General features: G+C 40.5%; 1 protein-coding gene across 2 annotated transcripts in view; it reads right to left on the bottom strand.

Annotated features, from left to right (window-relative positions):
• LOC133589369 (coatomer subunit beta'-like) overlaps nucleotides 1-10,929 on the bottom strand; it is a 64,554-nt gene that overhangs the window by 26,836 nt on the left and 26,789 nt on the right. For both annotated transcript variants that reach the window (XM_072912882.1, XM_072912883.1), the window contains exon 4: nucleotides 6,893-7,019. In XM_072912882.1, the coding sequence (XP_072768983.1) occupies nucleotides 6,893-7,019 (127 nt within the window). The remainder of the gene's footprint in view (nucleotides 1-6,892; nucleotides 7,020-10,929) is intronic.

The raw sequence follows: 10,929 nt of genomic DNA, 5'->3' as shown, positions 1-10,929 counted from the left end.
TTCGTAGTCTGCCGGAAAAATCAGGAGGGTTGACAAGTATGACGCTGTCAAGCGCCATTCATATAAAACCCGCGGGCCACACTATCATTCAATTTTCATATTAAGATGTGGGCTGCGTGTCTAAGACCCTTGGTTTATACATAACACAAAGCAAAAAAAAAAAAACTTAGTATGCAGTGTTATTTCATTTTAAATTTCAAAAGATTTTTGTGGCTCCCATTGTTTTCTTTAATTTGTGAAACTGGTCAAAATGGCTCTTTGACTGGTAAAGGTTGCCGACCCCCGTCATAGGTCAACCAGAAAAGCAATAGATTATCCGCTAAAAGGAAATGGGCGCCCCCCAGTGTACGAGAGGCACACTGTGTATGACCAACAGTCGCATTAGGTCACATGCAGGTGTGGAAAAAAACAAAACTAATTGAGAATTCAGACTAATTTATTGCACGGAAACATAAGTCATTGTTTCACATGGAGAAATTTGTTACAATATACAAACTTTTTTATTTACGAACTCTGTTCAAGAACCAATTATATTTGTAAATCATGGTTCCAGTTAGAGGTGGGGGAAATAATTGATTTTTAAATGCATCGCAATTCGGACACGGATGATTATAAAATTGATTAGTAAACGTCAATGTAAATAAATAATAATAATAAAAACAGCACGGAGTCCATCGTCTGGCGGTGGTTTGGCTTCAAGCAGGAAGATGTTGAACAAGTATGCGGCAAAAGCGTTGCTACAAAAAGTAGCAGCTCTACTAATGTAGCATCATTTGAAAAGTCACTCGCTAGAGCAGGGGTGCTCACACTTTTTCTGCAGGCGAGCTACTTTTCAATTGATCAAGTCGTGGGGATCTACCTCATTCATATATATAATTTATATTTACTTATTTATGAAATATATGTTTTTGTTAACAAGTTAAAGGTGGTTAAAAATAATACAAGCATGTTTAACACAAATAGTTAATATTGTTAACAACTTAAAGGTGGTTAAAGATAAAACAAGCATGTTTAACACATATAGTTAATATTGTTAACAACTTAAAGGTGGTTAAAGATAATACAAGCATGTTTAACACATATAGTTAATATTGTTAACAAGTTAAAGGTGGTTAAAGATAATACAAGCATGTTTAACACATATAGATTCCTTTCTTTCATGAAGACAAGAATATAAGTTGGTGTATTACCTGATTGTGATGACTTGCATTGATTGGAATCAGACAGTGGTGATGATAACGTCCGCATTTTCGAATGGAGGAGAAAAAAGTCCTCCTTTCTGTCCAATACCACATGAAAGTGATTGGTTTTTGGCATCTTATTTGTCCAGCTTCCGTACTCCTTTGTATACACTTTACAAGAAATACATTGTCGGCAAACTCCGTAGCTTGCTAGCTTGTGCACGCCAGCTTTCTGAGACTCTTATTTTGGTAGCGCAGGCAGGATGAAGCAGAGCTTTTATTGTGCAACTGTGCAGTCGATCTTTGGAGTTTTGACGACAGGTACGGCGCCAGAGTCTGTTGAAATAAAGTGTTTCTCGCCTTCCAGTCGGTCATTTTAATGAGCTGGCAGCAGCCAGCGTCATCTCAGAAGACCCTCGGGTGCCGTGAATGTCAATCAAGTGACGAAAGTGACGTCATAGTGAAGATTTATGATCGCTCATTTTTAGGACTATTTTTTTAATGCCTGGCTGGTGATCGACTGACACACCCTCCGAGATCGACCGGTAGATCGTGATCGACGTAATGAGCACCGCTGCGCTAGAGAATAAGGAGTGCTTAAAACTCCGCATGTCAACATCTCCGTTCGTTGCCACACCAACAAAATGCCGAAGCAACTATTTCCAGATCAACACCGTATGAAAAAACTAGTCAACATCAGAAGGAGATAACGTCCGCAGGAACCTACCACATAGTGAAGGACATACATTATATGATTTCCTATTATGCAGCTCATTTTTATTTGACACTTATTGAAATATCTTGTGTGACATCATGCACAAAAGTGCACTTTATTTGTTTTAAACTATTGTAGTGGCGTTCTGTACAAAAAGTGCACTTTAATTTAGTGTTGTTTTGATATGTCATCTTAGTGACATCATGCACAAAAGTGCACTCATAGCTTGTTTTAAAATGTCTCTGACAATCTTGCACTTTCTGTTTTGAAATGACATGAATGTTTGTGCCACTGCTTAATAACTCTTTACACTTTTAGTTGTGATTTCCCTCTCTGCATGAAAGTTTAAAAGTAGCATATATTGATGCAGTATGAAGAAGAATTTCTTAATGTAGACACATAATCATCATACTGCTGTGATTATATGCATCAAGTGTCATTCAAGGCTAAGGCAAAATATGGAGATATATATATCGTGTATCGTGACATAGCCTAAAAATATCGAGATATTAATAAAAGGCCATATCGCCCAGCCCTACAGACCGTTCTAAAAATTGGCTGAGTGCAGCGAGCCACCTCACCGGGTAGCTGCTTTACTATCGGGCACTTTTGGTCCAGTTTTACACACATTTCCATAAATGTAATAAATGTGGGAATTAATCTAACTGTTTCTTGTTATAAATGCACTGTTTAATAAAGTTGCACATGATAAACACTTATTTAGTGAAACGAAAAGAAATGTAAAACTGCATTAATATACCTAAATTCAAATTTTGTAGCGAATCGTAGCTAACTACTCAGTGGCCTAGTGGTTAGAGTGTCCGCCCTGAGATCGGTAGGTTGTGAGGTCAAACATTGGCCGAGTCATACCAAAGACTATACAAATGGGAGCCATTACCTCCCTGCTTGGCACTCAGCATCAAGGGTTGGAATTGGGGTTTAAATCACCAAAAATAATTCCCGGGCGCGGCCATTGCTGCTGCCCACTGCTCCCCTCACCTCCCAGGGGGTGAACAAAGGGATGGGTCAAATGCAGAGGACAAATTTCACCACACCTAGTGTGGGTGTGACAATCATTGGTACTTTAACTTTAACTTAATCGTAATGTGTCCAAAAATTCCCACCTCTAGTTCAACTGTATAATGACTTTTGAATCGCATTTTAAATCATATTTTCATTCCTTGGCTTTTAAACCACAGGGTCCAATCTAATCCACTTAAAAAAAAAAGTTTCACAAAGTGGAAATAGGAATTAAAACACACATTTAGAAGAAAGACAGTGAATTGTAAAAAAAATATATTAAATTAAAGCTGCAAGCAGCGTTGTTCGGGCCCGCGTATTTGGCAGGTGCTAGTCCTAAGTGTCCCAATACTTTTGTCTACTTTTAGTCTGAAGTGTCCCAAGACTTTTGTCTAGTGTACCTACCTTGTCTGCATTGTGTGGGCACGTTGGTGCTTCCTGCTTTTAAGCAGCCATCTTAAAAAAACAGCACCGCAGGAGCATCAGTGCAGCGGGTCTTTGAAGGGTCATAAAATCAAAACCGGAGCAGGTATCACAACTCTTTCACCAACTTTTAATCAGAAGGGTTCAATCTGTCTCCTGTGTTAGTTTGAAGCCGAAACAACAAACGCGCTCAGAGGAGATAATATTTGAAGAAAGGGGACGGGTTTTTACAAAAATGTTGTGTTGAAGGGGGAATAGCAAACTTCCTGTTGATTTTTGCTGGGGGTTGTCAATTTATGAAATGTAGGTCAAAGTGAGACCTACGGAGAGGTTTTTGTTTCATGTCTCTCCGACCTTCCCAGTGGGAGTTACAGGCAGTTTTGTCATTTTTTTCTTCCGAGGAGCAGTTTTTTCTCCGTTTCATTCAAAAATTGCTGTAGAGCGCAATTTTTAAATTTGGGGTTAGGTTTCTTTATTAGATCGCAATTTTTGCAAGTCCTGATGTGTGCGTTCATTTCGGTGAGTTTTGAAGCATGTTAAGGGGGTCAAATTACAGCTCAAAGAGGCAAAAGTGACTGTTTTTAGTACTTTTTTGTCTTAAAGGGGGAATTGCCAACTTCCTGTTGATTTTGGCCCGAGAATGTACCATTAATGAAATGTAGGTCTAAGTCAGACCTACATAGAGGTTTTTGTTTCATGTCTCTCCGACCTTCCTAGTGGGAGTTACAGGCCGTCTAGTTTTTTTTTTTTTCTAGGGGGCGCTAGAGCGCAATTTTGAGTTTTGGGGTTTGGTTCTTTTTAAAAATGGCAATTTTCGCAGGTCCTGATGTGTGCGTTCATTTCGGTGAGTTTAGAAGCATGTTAAGGGGGTCAAATTACAGCTCAAAGAGGCAAAAGTGACTGTTTTTAGTACTTTTTTGTCTTAAAGGGGGAATTGCCAACTTCCTGTTGATTTTGGCCCGAGAATGTACCATTAATGAAATGTAGGTCTAAGTCAGACCTACATAGAGGTTTTTGTTTCATGTCTCTCCGACCTTCCTAGTGGGAGTTACAGGCCGTCTAGTTTTTTTTTTTCCTAGGGGGCGCTAGAGCGCAATTTTGAGTTTTGGGGTTTGTTTGTTTTTTAAAAATGGCAATTTTCGCAGGTCCTGATGTGTGGATAAAATATGGTGAGTTTTGAAGCATGTTAAGTGGGTCAAATTACAGTTTATTGTGGGTGCGGAAGAATAATAAAGAATAAATAAAACCTTACAAATACAATAGGTACTTATGTCCCATTGCATAAGGACTCCCTTCGGGAGTCCTTTTGCAATGGGCCATTGCGGGCCCTAACTAAAAAGAGAGTAAATACATAAAACCCATAAAAGAAAATACAATAGACTAAAACTGGACTAAAACTCTCATGCTGGTTTACAAGCCAAGGAGTAAAAATATGTTCTAAGACATGGTTTAAAACTCATTAAAAAGGGAGCCGTCCAAATAGCAAAAGAGATATCGATCCAAAGTTTTGGAGCCACGGCAGAAAACGCCCAATCCCCTCTGGATTTTGATCGTGTCTTTGGGACGACATGAAAAAAAACTGATCAGCTGACCTCAGAGACCTTGTGGGAGTGCATATATTTTACAAGGTCTGACATATATTTTGGCACTAATCGTTAAGAGATTTAAAGACAAACAAAAACACTTTAAAATGAATTGTAAAATGAACTGGGAGCCAGTGAAGGGATGCTAAAATGGGGGTAATGTGCTCATGTTTTTTGGCCAGGTAAAAGGCGAGCAGGAGCAATCGAGCGATTGAGGCCTGGTTCATACCAGCATAGAGGGATTTGCAGTAGTCCAAACGTGATGAAATAAAAGCATGGATTAACCGCTCAAAGTCTGATAAATCTTTGCTAAAATCTTAAATGATAAAAACTGTATCGTACAAACCCCGTTTCCATATGAGTTGGGAAATTGTGTTAGATGTAACACGTGCCAAAGTAGTTGGGAAAGGGCATGTTCACCACTGTGTTACATGGCCTTTCCTTTTAACAATACTCAGTAAACGTTTGGGAACTGAGGAGACACATTTTTGAAGCTTCTCAGGTGGAATTATTTCCCATTCTTGCTTGATGTACAGCTTAAGTTGTTCAACAGTCCGGGGGTCTCCGTTGTGCTATTTTAGGCTTCATAATGCGCCACACATTTTCATTGGGAGACAGGTCTGGACTACAGGCAGGCCAGTCTAGTACCCGCACTCTTTTACTATGAAGCCACGTTGATGTAACACGTGGCTTGGCATTGTCTTGCTGAAATAAGCAGGGGCGTCCATGGTAACGTTGGATGGCAACATATGTTGCTCCAAAACCTGTATGTACCTTTCAGCATTAATGGCGCCTTCACAGATGTGTAAGTTACCCATGTCTTGGACACTAATACACCCCCATACCATCACACATGCTGGCTTTTACACTTTGCGCCTATAACAATCCGGATGGTTCTTTTCCTCTTTGGTCCAGAGGACATGACGTCCACAGTTTCCAAAAACAATTTGAAATGTGGACTCGTCAGACCACAGAACACTTTTCCACTTTGTATCAGTCCATCTTAGATGAGCTCATGCCCAGCGAAGCCGACGGCATTTCTGGGTGTTGTTGATAAACGGTTTTCGCCTTGCATAGGAGAGTTTTAACTTGCACTTACAGATGTAGCGACCAACTGTAGTTACTGACAGTGGGTTTCTGAAGTGTTCCTGAGCCCATGTGGTGATATCCTTTACACACTGATGTAGCTTGTTGATGTAGTACAGCCTGAGGGATCGAAGGTCACGGGCTTAGCTGCTTACGTGCAGTGATTTCTCCAGATTCTCTGAACCCTTTGATGATATTACGGACCGTAGATGGTGAAATCCCTAAATTCCTTGCAATAGCTGGTTGAGAAAGGTTTTTCTTAAACTGTTCAACAATTTGCTCATGCATTTGTTGACAAAGTGGTGACCCTCGGCCCATCCTTGTTTGTGAATGACTGAGCATTTCATGGAATCTACTTTTATACCCAATCATGGTACCCACCTGTTCCCAATTAGCCTGTTCACTTGTGGGATGTTCCAAATAAGTGTTTGATGAGCATTCCTCAACTTTATCAGTATTTATTGCCACCTTTCCCAACTTCTTTGTCACGTGTTGTTGGCATCAAATTCTAAAGTTAAAGATTATTTGCAAAAAAAAAAAAAGTTTATGAGTTTGAACATCAAATATGTTGTCTTTGTAACATATTCAACTGAATATGGGTTGAAAATTATTTGCAAATCATTGTATTCCGATTATATTTACATCTAACACGATTTCCCAACTCATATGGAAACGGGGTTTGTACAATAGAATTAATAGTTGAGTGAATTTTGTCTGTCTTCTTTTTATGTATTTATTTTTTTATGTTTACTGACTCCTGTTCTTGACTTTGTCTGGTTTGTATCCCGTGCACTTGAACTACTGTGCAGCACTTTGTGAATCTTAAACTGCTTTTCAAATGTGCTACACATAAATAAAGTGGACCGGATTGGATATTGTCATACCGCTGCTGGTGAGGATGTAAGGCTGGGTGGGATGGACAGCAATGCAGCGGATGTAGTCCACGTGGGCCTCGAACATGTGAACACGCTCCAAAGTGTTGTAGTTGAACACGCGGATCTGCATGTCATCCTGTCCAGAGGGGAGGGGAGGAAAGGGCACATAATATCTTTTACACAATTCTTTATACGTTCAAGAGGTGGGTAGAGTGGCCAACTACTGTACTCAAGTAAAAGTACCCTTCATATCAGTGAAATATGTCTCAAGTAAAATAAAAAAAGTAGTAATAATTACTTAAAAAAGAGTTAAGCATGCAATGAAAAGGAACTGAGTAACTTCTGATTTATTTGGTAGCTTTTTTGGAAAAAATTTTAAATGGTACTTGCACTTCAACTGTAGTTGGTCAGGGTTTTTCCTGCGTTCAAAATTGCGTGGCGGTCGCCTCCAGCTATTTTTTGCCGCCCCCAGCCAGAGCGATTGATATTGCTCAACACAGCGTAAAGCTCCGGCTGGGATGATTGAGCGATTGATGTCCTTCTGCGGCAGCTACGTATTTTAACTGCAGTTGCAGCGTTACGCCACTATAGAATCAGAATCAGAATCAGAATCAGCTTTATTGTCATTACGCAAGGTAACGAGATTGAGGCCATTCCATACAGTGCGATGTGTGCATGCTAGAAAAACAATGTGCAAATATATAAAAATATAAAAAATGTAGAAGTGCAATGAATATGGTGTGAAATGAATATATACATGAAAAAAAAAACAAAAAAAACAGGGTGGTTGGTGGAATGGGTTATTGCACCGAAGAGGTGCTATATCGACAGCAGTGCACCTGGAGCAACTACCGAAGAAGAAACAGATCGCAATCGTGTTTTTTCCCGCTACTTGGTGCATAACGTTGATGGATTTCTGCCATCAATCAATCAATGTTTATTTATATAGCCCTAAATCACAAGTGTCTCAAAGGGCTGCACATACGGAGCATGATACGGAGGGATCACTGGACTCCTACAGAACACTCCAGACTGTGCTGTGAACATTTTGTGTCTGGTAAGTGAACACACCTAGTAGTGTTAGCTTCGTTTCCAACCTTTTCTGACTAACTATATTAGATCGATTGATTGAAGAATTTATTAGAAGTTTGCATAGGATCGGGTAGAGTTTCCTGACGGTACAGATTGACTGGTACAAGGTCAACTGAAAGGAGTTACCCCAAGAAAGCATTACAATTAGGGCTGGGAGATATACCGAGTTTGTAAGATTTATCAATATATTTTTAAACAAGATATGAATTAAGAAAATATTGTAATATCGATATAATTTATTTCACGTTAAAATCAAATCAAATCAAATCAACTTTATTTATAAAGCACATTTAAAATTTACCACAGGGGTAGCCAAAGTGCTGTACAATGAGCAGGTTAAAAGATAAAACAAGTACCGAGCAAACACAACACAACACAAACAGAACATGATAAAAAATAAATAATTAAAATAGAATTAATAAAAACATAAAAACATAAAAACAGGATCACAGCAGGTGTATTATGGGGCGCCATTGCAGGATGGATATCACTCAGTGTTAAAAGCCATGGAATAAAAGTATGTTTTTAAGAGAGATTTAAAAACAGGAAGAGAGGAGGCTTGTCTAACACTCAGGGGTAGGTCGTTCCAGAGCTTGGGAGCAGCAACAGCGAAAGCTCTGTCACCTCTAAGCTTCAGCCTTGTGTCAGGGACCGTCAACAGCAGCTGATCGGCTGATCTTAAGGATCGGGTGGGGCAGTAAGGCTGAAGGAGGTCGGAGAGATAGGTTGGCGCGAGGTTGTTTAGACATTTAAAAACAAATAAAAGGAGTTTAAAATGTATTCGGTAACGCACAGGGAGCCAGTGAAGGGACGCTAAAATAGGGGTGATGTGCTCACGTCTGCGGGTCTGTGTTAGCAGACGAGCAGCAGAGTTCTGCACGAGCTGCAGGCGGGCGAGGGAGGCCTGGCTAATGCCAACATACAGGGCATTACAGTAATCAAGACGAGTCGAGATAAAAGCGTGGATTAATTTCTCAAGATCATGTCTTGATAGAAGCGGTTTCACTTTCGCTATTTGGCGTAATTGATAAAAGCTTTTTTGAACGACGCTGCTGATTTGTTTTTCGAATTTAAAATCTGAGTCAAACTTTACCCCCAGGTTTGTGACAGAGTCGCTGAGATACGGGGTCAGAGTGCCGAGGTCAACGTTGGGGGAGGGAGAGCGACTTGGACCGAACAACATAACTTCTGTTTTGTCTTCATTTAGGCTCAGGAAGTTAGCTGAAAGCCAGACTTTGATGTCGTGCAGGCAGTCAATAAGACTTTGAACCGTGTTATTTTGTGCCATGGGAAAATAAATCTGGCAATCATCGGCATAAAAATGAAATGCAATACTGTACTTCCTAAAAATAGAACCAAGGGGGAGAAGGTAAAGCGCAAATAAAATTGGGGCAAGGATTGAACCCTGGGGGACCCCATGTGGTAAAGGAGCTGTGGACGACATAAAACTGTCTACTTTTACACAAAAACTCCTGTCGGTTAGGTACGACCGGAACCAGTTGAGGGCGGCGCCCTTAATGCCCACACAGTTCTCAAGACGAGTGATTAAGGTGGCGTGGTCGACGGTGTCGAACGCAGCAGACAGATCTAAAAGCACCAGGACAACATATTTACCAGAATCAGTGGACAGGAGGATATCGTTAAAAACTTTTAGAAGCGCTGACTCTGTGCTGTGGAGGGCTTTAAAACCGGACTGGAACAGCTCAGTGATACCATTATCCTCTAAGAAGGGCAGCAACTGACTGTAGACAACCTTCTCTAATATTTTGGAAATGTATGGAAGATTAGAGATAGGTCTGAAGTTAGAGAGGAGAGAGGGGTCGAGGCTGGGTTTTTTAAGTAGAGGTCGTACCACTGCATGTTTAAACTCTACTGGAACTATTCCAGAAGAGAGGCTACTATTGATAATGTTAAGGACACTTGATCCAATAGTAGCAAGTACCTCCTTAAACAGGCGAGGTGGGAGGGCATCTGCAGGAGAACCAGAGGGCTTCATATGACTAACTGTGTCACTTAAAAAAGAAAAGGACACCGGCTCAAACTGATGGAAAACAGAAGAGAAATGCAGGGGAACAGAAGGGTCATATGAAGGCTGAGATAGACTGGCTCTAGTTGACACAATTTTGTCAGTGAAAAAATGGAGACAATTTTCACAGAATTCAAAAGAAGCATCAAAACCAGCAGATTTGGGAGCATCAATGACAGTGTTAATAGTTTTAAACAGAACTCTGGGGTTGTTACAGTTAGAAGATATCATCTGAGATAGATATATATTCATTTCTGCTTTTACAGTCATCTGAAAGGAAAACAGGCTTTCTTTAAAAATGGCAAAGGACACATGCAGCCTGTCTTTTTTCCATTTTCTCTCTGCTCTTCTACATACGCGCCTGGCAGCCCGAGTGACGTCATTCAACCAGGGTTGAGGCGTGGCTTTAGCGCGGCGGCATTTGAAAGGCGCGATCGTGTCCAGTGTTTGTGAACAGATAGAGTTGAACCCAGAAACCAACTCTTCAGTATTCAGACACACAGATGCTGCAGAATTATCATCACAAAGAGTCAAAAAAATAGAGGAGAACCGAGCAGGAGACGAATAATTAAACATGCGAGAGCGTTGGGGCGGTGCGCACAATTTAACTGGACACTGCGTGGGAATATCAAACAGGATCGGCATGTGATCAGAGAACACAGCGTCGCAAATGTCCAAATTAAAAACACACAAACCATACGAGAGCACTAAATCGAGTGTATGCCCGCGTTCATGTGTAGAACCACACACAGACTGTACAAAGTTAAATGAGTCGATTATATTCAGGAAGCTCCTGGAAAGCGGCTCATCTGGACAGCAGGTGTGAATATTAAAATCACCCACAATAAGGACGTATGGTCATAAAATGACCATACGCCGCTTATTTGTTGTGTTCCTTGATCCGATATTTGGATCGGATCGGCTGCCG

This window comes from Nerophis lumbriciformis, linkage group LG03 (genome assembly GCF_033978685.3).
Source record: "Nerophis lumbriciformis linkage group LG03, RoL_Nlum_v2.1, whole genome shotgun sequence".
Taxonomy (NCBI): domain Eukaryota; kingdom Metazoa; phylum Chordata; class Actinopteri; order Syngnathiformes; family Syngnathidae; genus Nerophis; species Nerophis lumbriciformis.
The sequence above is the reverse complement of the archived record's forward strand: the minus strand, read 5'-3'. Positions and strand labels throughout refer to the sequence as shown.